At 41.7% G+C, this 18,821-nt stretch overlaps 1 protein-coding gene across 4 annotated transcripts in view; it reads left to right on the forward strand.

The window, feature by feature from the left end:
• cpx (synaptic transmission protein complexin) overlaps nt 1-18,758 on the forward strand; it is a 171,374-nt gene extending 152,616 nt beyond the window's left edge. For all 4 annotated transcript variants that reach the window (XM_076539321.1, XM_076539322.1, XM_012288539.2 and 1 more), the window contains 2 exons: nt 7,116-7,245; nt 7,852-18,758. In XM_076539321.1, the coding sequence (XP_076395436.1) occupies nt 7,116-7,245; nt 7,852-7,928 (207 nt within the window). In that variant the 3' untranslated portion in view covers nt 7,929-18,758. The remainder of the gene's footprint in view (nt 1-7,115; nt 7,246-7,851) is intronic.
• The last annotated feature ends 63 nt before the right edge of the window (nt 18,759-18,821 follow it).

Consider the following 18,821-nt stretch of genomic DNA (forward strand, 5'->3'; position numbering starts at 1 on the left):
AACAAAGTACCGGAGATGGCACGGCTACGGTTTCTTCTTGGAACTCGAACGACGTTCCGAATCGATCGGGGAAAAATGTCGTCCCTACGTTTCCGTGCACGATCTTCTTTAAGAATCTGGCAATTTCGTTAATGCGCTCCGTCGATGATCCCATCACTTGTGCGTAACATTCCACCGACGAATTCCGTGTCCGGTTTTCTCGACAAAGCGATCGTGATACGAGGTGTGAAAAAAAGGAGACTAGGGTGTAGTTTGTAACCAGCAAAAATATTACTGTGATCAGACATCTCTCGCTACTTCAGCAGTTCTTGGTACTTCGGTAGAACTATATTACTATACAAGACTCAAAATACGGGTATTCTTTTAATTTCCCATTTCCTACCTTTCTCCCACTCCTGGTATTTTCTCTTTCATCCCCCTCCCCCCACTTTCCGAATTTCTTTCTTCTCCCTCACCCCTTTTTCCTACAACTCAGGAAAGTTTTTTACAACCATTTCCCACAATCCAAAGTCAGAGAGGGAAACCAATTACAATTTCGGAAAAGATTTTTCGCCCGCAGGCGGGATTCGATCCGGGATCCCTCGATCGTCGATCCGACACTCTACCCCCTTACCCATCGAGGCCCCATTCTTGGTACTTCATTAGAACGATAGTACCATACAAGACTCAACGGTATTCTTAATTTTCCCATTTTCTACCTTTCACCCCATCCTGTGTTTCATCCTCCCCCCCCACTTTCCGAATTTCTTTTTTTCTCCCCCCTCCCCCATATCCCACAAGCGGAGGGAAGTTGTTTACAACTATTTTTCCCACAACTCAAGAGGGAAACCAAATATTACAGTTTCGGAAAAGATTTTCGCTCGCAGGCGGGATTCGATCCGGGGTCCCTCGGATCATGGATCCGACACTCTACCCCCTTAACCATCGAGGCCCCATTCTTGGTACTTCATTAGAACGATACTACCATGCAATACTCAACAGCATTCGATTATTTTTAGATACAATGATTTATTGGACTAGTCTCGTTTTTTTTGTGTCACACCTCGTATTAATACCGAACGTTCTAAGCACACAGCATTATGCGGGAAAAATTTGCTAGTTCGTGTCAGGAGCGATGCTGATACGTCGTTTAAAGTTTCGCTAAGAATAAAACGATCCCGAATCGCTGGCCAGCGAGATACGGGGGTTTTGCGCGTTTCGATAGGGCCGTAATCGGTGGAACTACTTGAACATTTGCAACACGCGAGCACGCAACTGCGGTGCGACCGCGATCAGAAGGCGCTGCACCCTTTTGGTGGATCGCGAATAACGTTCGCGGCCCGTTGCTTTCGATCCTCGATTAACCGTATTAAAATCGTAATTCGAGTCGCGAGAAAAAGAAAGAGAAGCAACACGAAACGTTGAAAAAAATGGATCGGCTGACTCGAAGGAAAGTCGAGCGAAGGTGCGATGAAATAAACGGGCTGAATTATGGGTTGCATAAATAAACTTCCAGCAGGTGCAGAGGAACAATATTATCTATGTAAATAAATTCGCAATGGTGCTACGTGTACCTAAATTTCACTGAATTTCATAACGATCTTGTCGCGAAACGGTCCGCGATAAAATTACCGCTACCGTGAATCGGGGTTAATAGAAAAATGTGACGCGATAACACGAGCTTAAATCGAACAGGATAAATCTTCTTCAGCGTGCAGCTACGCACAGAAATTTTGCTTCCAAATAATCGTCGCATTTTTCGCTTGCCCCCTTTTGCTTCTGACGTTATCTCGAAGTTGCGTGACCGCTATCCGACTTATCATCTATCCTTGTTTCTTAATTTATTCGCTTAAAACGTTAATAAATTAAGATATGAAATAAAAGAGGATTATCGTGGAAGCCCTAGAACCGTGTCGCCTCGTCTTTAAAACAGCGACGTGCATAAAAGAAATAATGCGGATCGAGATATCGACACGTAGCCCCGTCAACGTTCTCGATATCCTAAAGCCGCTTGTCTTTCTCGTCGAGGATCTACGAATTGGGAATATGAGCGCGAAAGATAGATAGAACGAATGAAAGAAGGAGCAAAAACAGCGAGAAGAGATACAGACAGCTTTCCAATTTCACAAATTCATGACCCGGGGAAACTTCTCTGGTAGTCTCTTCGACGGACTGACTGGTGTCAATAAAATGGCATGGAAATACCAGGAGAAACGGGAACGAAGGGTGGTCGCGTATCAAACTGACGGAAAGTCAGGTGTGGGAACTTGCTTTTAAATCACCTGCTAGACGCGTTTCTTGCGCCCTTCTCGACATTCGTTCCCAGCTTTTTTTATGCGTACTCGCTCGTATCGATCTTAAACCGTTGACAAACCATCACCGCGAAAACCACCGACAATTGTAAGCGATAAACTTCGTACCTCGAATAGTGAAATCGTGAACTCGTAAATCGTATACTTTTCGAAATTGTCGCAAAGCAGATAGTATAATAATCGGCAAATATCGATCACGAGCGTCGTTAGGCTAGCTCGCGCTTAAATATCGTTCGGCAGCCCGAACAGAAGCTTCGATCGAACGAGACACCCGAGCTACGTGTCGAGCTAATTAGGTTTCGACGCGATAATTAAAATCCGGCGTCTGATCGATATTGTGTTTAGCACGAATACCCTGTTGGCCGTCAAAGGTGACGCTGACGAAGAGAGACGGGTTAGAAGGAAGGGAACCAAGAACAAGACGGATGATGGCGCGGAACAACCAGCTACCAGACAGGGAACTTCGAGAGGAGAGAAAGAAAAAATGATAAAGAGAAGAAGAGGGAGCCCGTGGACAAGCAAAAAGAAGAGAGAAGATTGAACTTAACTGGGGTCAAATTGACTCTAGTAGGGAGTCCCTGCATTCAATATGGCGACTTCCTAATAGAGTCAGGCTGACTCCTTTTAAGACGTTCACCGGACCATCGTGAAAGCGTTCGTGACAGTAACAGCGATGTTATACATATTTTACCATGTTTGTAAATCGTAAGTTATCGCGGCGAAAGAGAAATCGATAGTGATTCCAAGTTATGTACAGAACGAGTTGACATTTTCAAGGATGATGATAAATTTTTATCTTACGATTCATCTCTCGATTGCTTGTTAGCATTTTCGATTTTTTCTCTTTGTTTAAGAAATGTAAACAAAAGGTTAGAAACTGCCGGAGAGAAGAATGTATCGTATCGATCAAGAATGCCATAGATTATTTTGGTTCTCGATAATACTCTTTATACTGTAGTTAAGTAAGTGTATCTAAATTTAATTTTTCTTTGCGATCGCGTGTGCGAATTACTCGTTTATGTAAATGATCCTATCGAGACGACGTATAAAATAAAGATTATGGGAGAAAAAATTATCATCCTATAAAGATAACACGTTCAGCCGTAGCATAAAGCGAAAAATTGATTTTCGCGACGACTAAAGGACCTGGTAGATTGCTACATGCACCACGAGCGTAATACATATTTATCGTAGTTACATGTATTACAATTTGTATCGCGAGAAAAGCGTCAACCGTTTTCTCCACGCAGGAAATAGGATTAACGAATTTAATAAGGGAATACCGTAAGAATTAAATTGGAATATTTTTTCGCGGATTAATAGGTTCGGACGTCGATTCCGCATATAACTGATCTGTAAATTAAAATAAACTCTATTTCAGCAAGTTAAAACACATCGACGAGCCATAACGCTACCGTACCGACACGTAATTAAAAAAAGATATCCGTTTGAAGCTATCGCGGATTTAACGGCGCCACAGCGCTGCCTACCGATAATTTTGCGATTAAAACGAAAAACGAGCATCCGCCAGTTCTTTTCAATCGCTATGCAATAAACGTCCGCAACGATAAATTCGCGCTCGCGAAATTGCAGATTTTAATGCAGCCGCGATCGCGAACGCGCACGGCCAATTAGAAAATTAATTCACGTAATTGGCATATCAAGTTTAATTAAATTTCATTAATTACGTCGAACTGATTGATCAAATATTGTAAGAGAGACGCATCGATTACGCATTGATTCGAAATTATTAGCCGGTCACGTCGGACAAAAATAAATTATTCTTCGGCCTGAAAAATTAAAGGGAAAGGATACTGCTCCCCCCTTTTTTATTTCAATTACCGAGGGACCCAGCCAACCGTCGAAAATATTCGCTGATCGCGAAAAATAATCATGATTCGGCGCAAATTGAAACTCGAACGTTGGACGTTAATTTGCGAGTTACAAAATTCGAGGGAAATACGTTCTGTGTGTGCTCCAGATTCTTTCGCGAAATAAGTCACGCGAACGACGCACGCTGCCAACAAAGAAATTCGAACTTCCATCAATTTCAACGACGTTAATTTATCAAAGACGGTGACACGTTTCGCGTTTCTAGTCGACTCATATTTAAATTTAATTATAGACTCTCTCAATACGCTTTCAATGCATTTCATTTGGTAGATCTAGAGCACGATTGCCGTGCAACGATTAACCCTTTACTGCTGGACTACGGTTTACAAAGCGTACGATCGTTAGGTCCATTGTGTGTTAAAAACCAAGGCGAAGAGGTTCGTTGCAAGTACAAAGGGTTAATCCCGTGAATTCGAAGCTTATCTGGCACAAGACTCGTTTCTTATACTCGTACTATTCTTTTACGATAATTATCAATGTTCCGTGCTAAATCCTCGTTTCTCGAAGACAAGCGACGAACAATTAACAAGTAATTGACGATGCGATTAAATCGATCGAGAATCAGAAACCGTGCGAACACTAATCCTCCGACAAGATAACCAGACAATATCGACGACCACAACGGGCCGGATAACACTTACGAAATTACCGTCATTACGTGCAGACGTGCGCGCGTTACAACCGAACGACGAATCGAATAACCCGGGTGTTTTCGTCGCGGGATCGATCGCAACTCGCGAATCATTCCAGAGCTTAGCTAACTGTCCATATAAGAAGAAGCTTTGAATATAAAAGGTAGCGGGTAAAAATGTCGCAGTGCGACGTAGCTTGCGGATACGACGCGACTAGGACGCGCGTGCTGATGCAGCTTGCGTACCACCTACCTCGAGAGCCTTTTTTCTCGGTCCAACGTTTCTAGGCAATCTTTGGGACAAAAAATTCTCAGTAGTCTGTGGATGTTTACGCTTTATGACGTATCAAGGTCTGCGGATCTTGGTAACACGACTCGTGTATAGTTTGTAGACCTCGATGTAAAGAAGTTATTTTAGACATACGTGTCTTTATATCTTCAGTAGTTATGTAGGACGTTATTCGTAAAGCTAGGTAATCTCAAGTCGTGATCTTGATCTATACGTAGCGAAACGAGAAACCTGTCGAACCCTCTGATCACGAATAACGACAAGTTTAATCACGCAACGTTATAGCGATGCGTATTTCCGTGTATCAATTAGGTAGACTAGCGAGCTTGGAATAGAAATGTTCATCTGGTTGGCGAACAAAAGAATGATACCGGGTCGGAACAAAACACAGAGGGCAGGGCAAAGGCGGAAAAGGGAAACCGAGAGACGACAACGGGAACAACAACGAGAACGAAACGAACATGGCTGGCACAGAGAATTTATAGCGTTTGCAGATATAGCGGTAATACGCGCGTAGTCGATTACAATGGGTGGCTCGCGATGGAGGCAGACAGCGACACTCGTGCAGCCGATCGTGTGTCTGGGGCTTGTACCGCAATCGGGCTCATTGTCTGGGCGACAAGAGTGCCGTGGGTACAAAGCATCTCGTAGCTACTGCTGGCTGCATGTATCCTGCTACAACGACAACGGCGAAGCTTGGCGAACGCGTGCAACGGCGAGGGGTCCGTCACTGGACGATCTACCGTAAATACGGAACAACGAGGCGGGCGTACGTTAGTGGTTACGTCGGTTACGTGGCGATCTTGCGTTTCCACCCTGCAAATGATCGGACGGATTCGACGATACCGGCCGAGATTCAAATTGTCCAGCTAATACGATTACGAAGCTTCGCGCGGCGAGCTCTCGGCTAATACAGTCGGACTTGCTTGCACGATAGAGACGCGATTGACCGGTCGGGTTTTAAGCCGATTGCTCGAAAACGTTTCTTCGGTAATCTGACTGCATCGATTTCGGTGCTTGCTGCGGCGAGAATTATACCGCGCCGCGTTTCTTCGTCTTATCCGACGAATACGATCGGATTTTTTGACAAAGCGTCCTTGTCGAGAAACGGCGTACAATCCTCTGGAAATTCGATCGAGATTCGACGATCGGTTTAGTAATTCTCGAACCGGTAGAGCGCGAAACTTTGTGGCGTGATTATAATCCTGTTATACTAACGGTTCGTCAAAAGCGAACAGTCGAATGAATTCTTCCGATGGCTAAACCCTTCCTATGGATACCTTTGCTCCTGTGCTCTTCGTGCTTTTCGTGATCCTTCTTGGTCATTAAGCACGAGACATCGGAAGATAACGCCTCCATAAAACCCCGTAACCGTTACAGCTCGAGGGAAAGAGTCGTTCTCGGTTACTTTGTCACGTCCTCGTTAGCGAAGTTTTGGGAATAGCGTCACGGTCGACGCTATAGTAGCCAAGTTCTACGGAGGAAAGTCTGGATAAAAGTCGAATAGTGGACACCCAAGGAAACATCTATGCTCGAAATTATCTATGTACCGGTTCCTTTATCGCCTTGATTAATCGAAGGACGTCCCGACGTGATCAAATCGCGTAAAAATCGACACCGAACACGATATCGATCGAACGATTATTTGCGCGTAATTAATCTATCGCGATAACAGTGACGACCATACACTACATTATCAAAGTATAACGAGTCAACAGCAACGCTCCAGCCCGTAATATACTAATTCCATGGAGCGACCTGTTTCATTATTGATACTAAACGCATCGATCAAAATGCTCGATCGGCGAATATTAAACCAGCCTTCCGTTAACCGGCTACCTGTAATTTCTAGGCCGATCGCGAACGCTGCCACGTGACGCGTTAATCGAGCTCGAATTCAATCGTGGAAATAACGTAATTTCGATAGAAATCCTGCACGGAGAATGCACGCTATTTTCCTACGAACGATTCGCTTCCGTTTGCTAACTCGTTTCTCGTTGTTCGATTGCAGTATAACATAAAGAAGCGAGAAGAGGTACAGGAAATGACCCAAGAAGAACCCAATCCCTTGATGCGTAAGAAAAAGACGCCAGAGGAATTGGCTGCAGAGGCTGAAGCGGAAGACGAGGACGAGATCACGAGTACGTACAGTTATCCTTCACCTTATATTGTCTCCGATCGGGTCAATTCGAATTTAGGAAAATTCGAATTTAATGGCAGCAGGTACTAATTGAATTTAATAGGTTGGTGGCGCTCTTAGCGAAGGGTGGCCAGAGATATCGTAGAACGGAATTGAGGTAACGGAGAATTGCAAATTCACGGTACACGTTAAGAGAGTAGCTGTGTGACGAATTAATGCGACGGTGCTCAGACACGGCAGGACGTGATCGATGAAGGGTTAACGAGCCGTGGATAGAAATCAAACAGCGCTACCCTCCATTCGGTTCCTCGGTGAATCCGTTGCGTGCCACGATACTCTATCATTTCGATGCCATTTTCACGAAACTTTAGTCTGCAAATTGATGTAGACTCTCGTTATATTTTCTACTCCTCTATGGTAGCCTGCAGGAAATATATAATATAACGAGAATCTAATGTACCGTAAGCGTACAACAATCATACCTCTGATTTCCGAAATTCATCTCCGTATACAGATTTTAAGTCTACGCTTTCTTTCGTCTGCTACTGTATGTACATACGCTGTGTAGAGAGTAAAAATAAGAGGACGTTTGATACGTTTGTTGCAGAGCTGAAGAACGTGTTGGACACGCATATACAAGAGATCAAAGCGCAAGTACTGGAAGGCAAATGCGAGCTCCAATAAGCCTACCCACATCCTTGAAGCGGTCGGTGAGGAGGGTGGCATCATGTGTCACGCCAGGGCCGTATCCGCCTCTCAGCCCCTACGACATCACGAGAAACGGAACCAGCGAGATCGAACGTTGTCGGAGAAGCGAAGGGAAAGAACGATACAGGAAGCCATCACCACCAACGTCGTCGTCGTCGTCGTCGTGGTCGTCGTCGCGTTGTTTCGACCTATCATCGGCTCGAGATTCCAATTGGCCAGTAAGGACGATAAGACCATCAAAGGAAGCGACAAACACTCGAAGCACCGCGAGAAACACGCTTCTCGAGGAACTCGTCGAGGAGGCTTTTCTCGGGTACATCGAGGATGATCTCGAGGAAGAAGCGCGTCGACCGAACGGAAAAGCTATGAACTTCGATCGATATCGGTGACGACAGGGAAATTCTAAGGGAGGTGCTTGCTCTTCCTTTCAGGAAGGAACGGTATCGTTGTCGAGGACGAATCTGCGATAGGAAAACTATTTTTCGAGAACGCGGAAGAAATTTCACGATTCTCCAACGGTAATTAGACTTAGTATCGAGAAAAGAATATTTTCAACGGGTACAAACTTCGCGGTTTCGATCTCGAATAAAGAACGAGCAGCACCGTGTACGATCGAGGATGAAAAGCTTGGAAGATTGTCGGCATCCGCGAAGGGAAGAATATCTCGAGCGACGATCGACGAAAGCCTCTTTGGACGCGATACGACCGGGCGAACTGTACGAGAGAAATTACGCTCAAAATTGCCAGGATAAACGAGGAGAACGGAAACGATCTTGAACGAGGACGATCGCTGAACGAGAGCTAAAAAATAAGGGAAGTTGCGGCAAATTGGAGAACGCAGAGAGAGTAGAATCGGCGAGAATTCGTTTACGCCTTACGATTCGGAAGGAGACGAAAGACGAGACGATCGACGAGAGTCTCTCTTTTCGGATATCGTGCGAATTTCGATGGCGTAGACGAGACGTGAGCAGTCGAAGGGCGCGTGCATATAAACATACCTATATATAAATATAAATATAAATATAAATAAAGAAAAAAAGGTATATATAAATATATATATATACACGAATAAGAAACAAGTTTAAACAAAATGAAAAAAAGACGTAAAAAGTTAGTATCTAAGTTTCTAGCGAACTTTCGAATAGTGATGTAACAAAGAACACTCCCGATAGTAGAGTTAACGTAGTCACTAGTTCGTTCGACGGCTGTTCAAAACAACAAGGAGATCAGAAAAGGAGGGAGTCATTTATTATGATGATGATTATCATTATTATTATATTATTATTATTATTACAGTTACGAATTATTCTCACGGCTGAATTATAACGCGGTCATTGTTCTTATTGATTGTTAATCATTGAACGTTTATATTTAGAGACAAGTTAAGACAAGGATCGAGGGCCACGAGAAAGTAGAGCGAAGAGACCAATGGCTAACGAAACAAACACGGCGAAGAATCGTTGAAAGAATAAGAAAAATAAAAATTAAAAAAAAAAGGAAGTTTGAGCGTAACCGGCGGCCCTTGCTCTCCTCCCTTCCGTCCAAATTCGAATTTTTTCGATTACCTCTGTCGAGCAATCGCGTAACACCTGATCGATTCTTAGGTACATTTAGTTAGAACGCCTTAACGACGAGGAAAAAAACCAATGCAAAAAAAAGAGAAAAAAAAGAAGAAGAAGATACCGACGCGAAGAATAGCTCGACCGAGAACCGAGCAGCACTGATACTCGCGTTTAAACTTAAAACATGAAAAGATGCCTTTCTTTCACGTTTATATACGGCACGTTTCTATCGAGCGTTAATTAAATACGGTAGGTTAATCAACGTTAGGCAACAACGTTCGCGAACGATTCCGGGGGGAACAGGGCCTAGTGTCGAGACGTGGTTCGTTAGCTAAATGGAGTTTCGGGTGTTATCGCCGGAAACGTGTTCGAGACGAGCCAGTTATCGTTCCATCGCGTTTGTTCCAGTCGTCGCGATCAATCCGATACGATCGATTAGCGTTCTCGATCGTACGAACGACGCTGGACGGGATGGACAGAGCAATCGACTGCCGGCAAGTAAAGCGAGCCTTATACATATACGAAGTTAACGCTTTATCGACGAAATCGTGCCGATGGGCGGATCGAGTGCCCACGGAACTGCTCACGGGCGCAACCGTATGTACGGCAGAAAGGTTCAAATAAAAAGAATCTCGGAATATAATAGACGAATACAGTGCCAATCTGCCCATCGTACTTATAGACTCGTTACGGATTCCTAGGCCCCCTTTACATGGATAAGGTATAACAAGCGAGTGCAACTATGGTCAACCTGTAAACGCATTGAAATTGTGGAAGAGTACGTAAGAGAAAGTCCTTCATTTTTTATAACAATTTGCAAGACGGATTATCGTCGATAAAGCGTTAAAGCGTCGAGAAGAATGCTCGAATCGTATAAAGGAAGAAAAATGATTTCTTCGCGGATATTTAAAGAGACTGAGAATGATTCTCATTCGATGAAAAAGGATAAGTAGCATCCTATGATACGGATCCGATCTAAATACTTGGATAGGTATATGTATAGGGTGGAAATAAATCTGCGATGGAAATGAAAGGCAAGCAACTTCGCGCGACTAGTTGTTTCTTTTTTTTCTATGTACGAGGGATGATGTATGTAGATGAAAACTTTTTTATGTTCGATATCGTTTTGATAGAACTCTATTCTTACATCTTCTTCTTCTTCATCTTCTTCTTCTTCTTCTTCTTCTTCGTAACTATCGAATCTTCTCGAATCGATTCTGACTCTACGATAACGACTATCCTCTGATTTCTTCGCCAACTCGAGATTCTCCTAAACACGCGCTCTGTCATACTCGTTCGAATTCGAAAGAATAAAATCTCCTAGACAATACGCCGCACGCTCGAGGAAAGATCACGGGATTTTCACCGACGATCAGCGAAACAAGAAAAATGATAATTACACGGAATATGGTCCAATAATTTTGCGAACGTCGATTCCCTCGGTAAATATATCATGAACAAGGTGTTTCACGATTCACGGCACTAAAATTGTTTAATATTTGTTTACGGTGCATATTTCATGATAATTATTTACCTACTAAATTGCTGAAAACATATAACGGGCTTGACGAGAAAGTAGGGCAAATATTGCAATGTATGGAACTCATAAATAACACGTGTGTTGGCTATGTAGTAAAATTTTAATATTCGGCGACAATACGACTTTGACAGTCGAATAATTGCTGTTCGCAGCGATATTATGACTTTGTGCCGCATAAAAGGTTGTAAAATGCCGCCTGGTATGTGTTTAAAATTAAAAAGTTATTCGGAGCACCGAGCTATATAGCGCGCGCAATATCTGGGTCACCGGGGTCGGCGAGATGGACCCTGTTCTACATAATTACCAGAAGAAAAATAAAAATTTAATTGAATCGATCTTTCCTCGACTCTTCGAATGACGGATGTTAAGGTCAGGACCGCGTCCTAGTTCGCGAAATAGCAAACATCAGCCGGAAGTCGGATGGCCTTCTATCCAAACGGACGCATGTCAAGCTTTCTGTGTGTGTGCGTGTGTATCTGTGTGCTGTAAAATGCACCCTGTGTCGTTTAATACGCGAGCACCTGTTAGTCGATAGCGTCGACTGTTCTCTGTCGTTTCGAGCTATGTTGCTTCTAAAGGTTCGCGAAACTCCGCAATGAAAGTTCGAAAACGGATCGAAATTTTCTTCCAAATTCTCTGTTCAATCGATATTGTTTTTTAAGTTCGACGTCGAGAAATTTGAACGATCGAATAAGGATAAAAGTCGTTCGACCTCGTCGCTGCATTTTTCGAAAAATTTCAAACCGCGGAAAAGTAAAAAGTTTTCGCTGCGGTAAGAGATTCAGGGGAAGCTTATCTCTCTCGTGTTTGCGAACTTTCCGAAAAATCGACGTAACGAGAACGGTCTTGCACGCGTTTCTTGACAGTCGGTTTGTCAACAGACCGAGAACTTTTCCAAAGTCTCGAATCCTTGACTTTATGTAACTTCGAGTGCACGAATCGGTGAAGTTTCGCGGAAAAGTTAGTCTATTAACCGAAAAAGGACCCGCGTTAAATGTACTCGAATGTCTGAAAACGTAAAAAGGAAAATGTTGTCCTATAAATAATATTAAATTAAAGTACTAATTTGACAAATTGAAAGACGGCAAATGGAAAAGTTAAACCGAAAGGAGGTCAAAAGGCACCTAACTAAAGAAGGAATCTTCGCAGAGTCGCGCGAACCTCGTTCAACGTAAATAAGTTATCGAACTAAAACAAAAAAGTGAAAAAAAAGAATAAGAAATAGAAGCAACGAAGAGCAATAGGTGGATGTGCTTTTCGTGTTTAAATCTATTTGACGTAGTCTCTCTCGTGTCTCAAAGTGCATGCTACCTGCCTCTCTCGTCTATCGATATCGATGTCGTTGGTTGTATGTTCTCTACTATAAGCAAAACCGAATCCTTGAAAATCATTCGATCGTCTACGCGATTCAAATTACACCTGTATTTTGCTACCCGAGCCGCGAGCAACCTGTACGAAAGAAAGTAACCAGAGACTATAATTGAACGTATCACAATGATTTTCAATGATTCCGAAACCCTCGCATTCTTTCTCTCTGTACGGTTACGATCTTTAGACGGAAACGCTTTCAAAGTACCTAGATATATACCTTGTTCCCTTCGTCCAGAAGCATCCAACAATTGTTTCGCTGAAATCGAACTCTCCTGTACGATCTACTCTTAACACACACTTGAAGTCAATTACTCAATTATTAATCCAAAGATATATCTATATTGATTCTAGCCAGAGAAAATACACACGTTCGTTAATCTTGTCAAGTTTTTCGATATGCGTATAATAAAAAACGCGCGCGGGTTCGTTCGTTAACGAAGTTGACGCGCAAACGATTAGGACCGGTGCGGACGATCGACGTATAACAGTTCTAATTTCGCACCGATAACGCTTGTTCGCATTTCAGGATGTCACGAAGTTTCAATTTGAAAAATTCGAATATTATTCTGCCTAGAATAATTCAATATCAAATCTGGTACATATCGGTAATAAATAGCCGTGACTCCGCGCCACGTGACACGACCGTCACTTTGCCGATTGCGATATCGTAACGAGATCGCGTTGCACAATGAAAAATACGAACCTGTCGAGTCGCATAGCGTGACCTGTGCGAAATCGCGACGACGAAAGTCGCGCGTCTGCACCGGTTCTTAAAACGGGATTAAAGGAAAGGTGTCGACGCAAGTTGAAAGTGAAGGTAAATCGTTCCTCGGAAGGATCGTGTTCTTATCGTTGCGATTAATGAAAGGAAAGCAATTAACGTCAAATTATTTTCACGAACAAACGCATTACGGTTCGGTATTTATCTAGGATAAAAGAATCAAAATTGTGGGGTTTCCTCAACCTGTATCGTTTCAATGCAATTTTGCGAATACGAATCAAATCGGGAAACCTTTGTACATTTGCCAGATAACACGAACAATATTTTTTAGCTGCGAACGAAATTCTAAAAATAACGAACGGACCGTAATGTCAGCGTAAAATTGTACAATTAGCAAACTGTTTTCCTTATGCCTTTCTTGCGCTCTCTGTGTCTCTCTTTCTCTTTCTCTGACGCTCTGTTTCTCTGACAGCAATCTTTCTCTCTGTCTATCGTCTTTGGGATACCCTTCTGCTCGATGTACACCCCTCGCTGCTCTAATATTCTCTTTCAACTCACTACTTAATCGTCTCGCAAATGCACGTAAAAGAAAAGAGTAAATAAAACGCCGTTAAACGAAGAAGACGTTGTTATCGCTGATTAATGTCGTGTGTCGTTGTTGTTTCTCGATGTGATTTCAGCATGTGAACGTTGCTCTAACGGTAGCTAAGTAGTTCGAATCTTTGCTCTGTTCTTATCCCTCGTGTAATCATGTATTGTTACGAGCTCCACACATGTAACTTTCAATGGATTTGATTAAAGAGCTTTGTGTGCCTTTAGTTCTCGTCTACCTTAATTGAAAAAACGTCAAGTTACGATTCACACACAGCGCACCGAAGATTCTTTCCTACACGTTCCTGTACGCGATCTATTTAGCGAAAACGATTCGATCGACAAACCTTTCGCGTGGCAAATTGCGGTGTTAACCCTTTCGATCGAGGTGATTTCAACTACTTTTTCTCGGAAGGAAGGAGAAATATATTTTTGTTATTCGTTGAACGATGTTATAGCTATAAGTGTGTTATCCGCGTTACTCGAAATTTCGGAGGAACTTCTGCGTTTTCTTGAAACAGGTTTATTTTTCTTCTACGTAGAATGTTTGTTGTAGCTTTAAATGTGCTGCCTATGTACACATATTTTCAGAAAGGGTTAAACTTTATAATTCGTAGCGTACTTGGGTGAGCAGGCCGTTTGCCGACGATTTTCACCAAAAATAAGAAAGATCCTTCGATTCCTACGACGAGGAAATCGCGGTCCAAAATTGAAGAAAATCTTGAGATACGCGTCCAAAAATGTACGATCGAAAGAGATGTTCGAAGGGGAAAAAAGATCGCGCGAATATTCTCGAGACTTTCTCTCGTTCTCCGATTCCTTTCATTCTTTCCTCGATCTCCTCGATTCCCTTCCACCCTTTCACTGTTGCCTCGAAATTCGCTGTTCACGTTGTTATGATTGAGAAAGAACAACCCTTAACCGTCGACTGAATTGATTTCTCTTTCGTTACGATCATAACTGTAGCGAACTATAGTTATTTGATAAAATGCTGTAGTCGAACTACGGGAAAATGAGTCGGAATTGAAACGGAATGTCCTGTTAGCGGAACCTCTCGACTTTTAAGGATTGACAAACTTTTGAATCGTGGTGCTTCTGTTAGGATCACTTTTATCTAGTTGGACCGTGCACGCGTTTCGATTATCGCTTTCGAGTGAGCCACGGTCGAAGAAATATCCTTCACTTTCGCACGAGCACGTAAAAAATCAAACGATCCTATCCTGTCTTTTCACGTATCTCCCCTAAAGCCACCCTTTGCCTACCCGCGGCACGTGGCAAGTGATATTAAAAAAAAGTGAATAAATACTTAAAAATCTATTCGATTCGTGTTTCATAGATTTTAACAGGAAAAAATGGTAAACCGAAGAAAAAAAAGAAACGTGTCCGGTTTCAGCGAATCGTGACAAGTCTTTCTTTCCTTTGATCGATGTTAGAGTAAAACTGGTTCGTTGAAACGCGACACGGGTCCAAGTAACGTGTAAAACATAGTTAAAGGACCGTTTTCTTAGGTACTTAATTACCGGACAAGAGATTATTAAAGAGTCACAAAGAGTATAACGCATTTTAGGTACGACATGCGCCGAAACGTTAAGAATTAACGACACAGATGCGTAACGTTCTTTTTTCTCCGATGTACATAGTTACGAAACAAAAAGAAAAAAAAGTGGAAAAAAACCAAAGTTGGATGTAGCGTTTAAAAGCGATTTCGTTCCGCGAAAATCGACGGAAATGAAAGAAAACGAACGCGCGAAAACCGTGCATCCTTGAATTTCGAAAAACCATCGTTCGATACGCTTCGATTTTTATTCTCGACGAAGCTAATAGACATTTCCATCGTCGCGATAACTGGTTTTACGAAATTCCAAGCGAAACGAGTAGAGGAAGAAAGAGAGAGAGATTACACACCGGCGTAACTCGCGAGAAGAACCGACTCGACTTATTCAGAGACAACGACAAAAACGCATTATAAAGTAATAATGATAAATTAACGTTAAACAATCGACGTAATATTGTTATGATCCACTTAACGACGGTGATCTCGACGATCGTTGCATAAAATAACGTAGACGCGTGTGTGTGTGTTTCTCGATGAGCGTGCGAGAGCAACACCATAAAAAAACAAGAAGAAAAAAAAACACAAAAAAAAGAAAAAACCTAGTGGAAAAAAGCGGCAAAAGATCACGATGTTAAGTAAAGTAAAAAAAGTAGTCGTTAGCTTTGTATACAGAAAGAGGGTGCCGATGAAAATCGAACGGAAGAGAAAGAGAAAAACGAGGAAAGAACTCTGATGATTGACGAGTTTCCGGAGACGAAAAAATAGACGGATACCAAAAAGAAAAATAAAATATAAAAAAGAAACAGAGTTCTTTCGAGTCAGCTGCCATTCGATGAGGGAGGACTCTCGTAACGTCATCTTCGAGCGGACTTGTGCGATTTTTTGGACAGGGTTCTTGCGAACGCACGGTGACTCCTCTTCTCGATCGTACGAAATAAATTCCGTCAAACGTGTTTTCCTCGAGGAAATTCTATTTGCGCTGAACGAACCGTTTGAAACTTTCAGAATGCTTCTAAACAATGAATAATTGAACGAGGGAAAGCGACACCTGTCTGAAATTGGAGTTCGCAGTCGCCGGAGATTCGAAACTGCTTTGAATTTGTTTCGAAATTCCGTGAAACACGTGGGACACGAATAGTTTTGTTCCTTTTTAATCGGGACACTTTACATTTTCGAAAAGAACATCATTCCGGTCGAAATTTCTACGTTTGTTCGGAGTTTCGAACGTTTACGATCGTAATATCGGAGGACAGCATGTCGCCGTGCGACGACAGTCGCAAAGTATCGCGACGTGCCCAGTGTCTTCGTAAACTCGTTGAACCGAGAAGCAATATTATAGATGCCTATAATTACTACTATTATACGTGTCTTATACAGGAAAGAAAAAAAAGAAAGAGCAAAGAGGAAAATTGCGTGCATGTGCATTTACACGTCAGAACACTGTATCTAAGAACCAAAATGTACCGTACACGCATAAAAGCGAGATTGATTAACGCTGGAACAACCAACCATTGGAATTTCATTTGAAATTATAACGATTCTCCTTTTTTTCGTCTCGGCACAAAAGAGAATACGATTCTGATAGCTGAAAATAAAAGATATCGACTAGCTTGGTTGTCCTAGCGTTAAAGAAGAGGAAACGAGAGGAAAATTGTTGTAATTTTGAGGCGTACGTTCACATCGATCTCTGTGTAATTTTATATTTCGACGTTCGAAAAACAATTGCAAAGCGTTTTTAGCTGCATGCAACGACCAATAATAATTTTTATTGTAATCGTTAACGACGTAGGGGAAGATTGAAAAGAAGCAAAAGGGCATACGGGATTCTTGGTAATAATGCCCTAAAAATCGCACCAAGCTTGCTCCGAGGATAAAAGAAAGTAAGAAAGTAAATGTTCAAAGGACACCAAAGAAAATTCCGAAAAAAAGAAAGAGAAAGATGAATTAAAAATAAATCTCTTGTATGAAACGTAGTATGCTTAGCGGTTAAATTATTGGAATACGAATGAGTTGATTATCGAGCGTAAAATATTCTGTAACATTTGATGAGGAAAACAAAGTAAACGCCGGATGGGTCGATGATAAATAATATTAATATTGTTGTTAGACTATGTATAATATATAATATTATATATATGAATATATATATATACATACAGGTATATATATACATATATATGTATATATACACATTGATATAACAAAAAAAAAAAAATGAAGTAACTTAGATGTTAAGAGACCACTTGTTCACACGTACACCGACACGAAACAAACACACGTACGCACGAGAACGATTAACCCTTTATTTAGCGACAACGGTGGACGATTGTACCGTTGGCTGCAAAGTGAACGTTTGCAAGATTAGGTATTTTTTATACGTAGCGGAATTGATGTAAAATTCTCTTGTACCGTTGAAAAAGTTCATGTTTCTCCTCTGTAGTTTCATTGTTACAAGTTATGCAATAAATTAATCGGTGAAATTAACTTTGATTACAACCTTTTCCATTACTAATTTATGTTTAGCGTAGAAAATTTAGTTTCTAGCCGAAGGAGGGATACAATTACATATTCCACGAATTGCATCGAACGGTACAATTTTGTTTTCTTTTTTATAAAGCTTCGAATAGCATAGACGTTATATTTAATTATTCGAAAGTTTGCCAGTGCCAAATAAAAGGTTAATACAGGTGCGACATACTCGATTTTCACACAGGAAATGAACATACGAGACACGACACGACAGGATACACGATTTCGTAGCTGTGCCCGTGAGTAGAAGGGGCAGCAGCCCTTGTTACGCGTGAAAAATGCATAGAATCTTACTTTCTTCGGTCGACTCTCCTACTTCCACCCTCGAGACGACAAGAAACTGTTGGAAAAATCTACAAAAGAGAAGGAATTTTCTAAACCCAGTGGGTTAACGAGGTGTACAAAATTTCACGTCTAAAGTTATAAAAAGTTTTAATTCTCGCGTTAGCAACCAAATACTGGGGCTTCAATATCTAAAATTTTGATTTTGCAACGTTAGATATCTTAGCAAATATCGAATAAGAATCTCGAGGGTGAATATAGGGGTTGACGAACGAAGGTAGGAGAGAGTTAACGAGGAGAAGGGATTAAATCAAAAAAGATAGACGAAAGAGAGAACAGAGAAGGATAATCGAGCTTTCCTCTTCCTACGTTGTTCGGGAAATTCATGGTATTTCTTATAGGTATCACGGTGGAAAGGAATAATTTGCGAGAGAAAAAGAAGCGAGAAGCACGAAGACGATTTTTTAGGGGCGCGCCTCATCGTTATAGCTCTTAAAAATACCGATAGTAATATTACGAGTAATAATAAACGGCAAATGAATTAACCCAGAATATTCGTTTATGTTATTTAGTTCTAAAAAATACAACAAGAACAACAACAACAACAACAGCAAGAAAATGAATAAAATATAATAAAAATTAATCGTGTTACCAACTGGATCGTCTATTCCTTTCTTCTTCCCTTTCTTCTCTTTTCCCTATTTTCAGAGATCACGCC

The sequence above is a fragment of the Megachile rotundata genome, chromosome 13, assembly GCF_050947335.1.
Source record: "Megachile rotundata isolate GNS110a chromosome 13, iyMegRotu1, whole genome shotgun sequence".
In the NCBI taxonomy this organism is placed as follows: domain Eukaryota; kingdom Metazoa; phylum Arthropoda; class Insecta; order Hymenoptera; family Megachilidae; genus Megachile; species Megachile rotundata.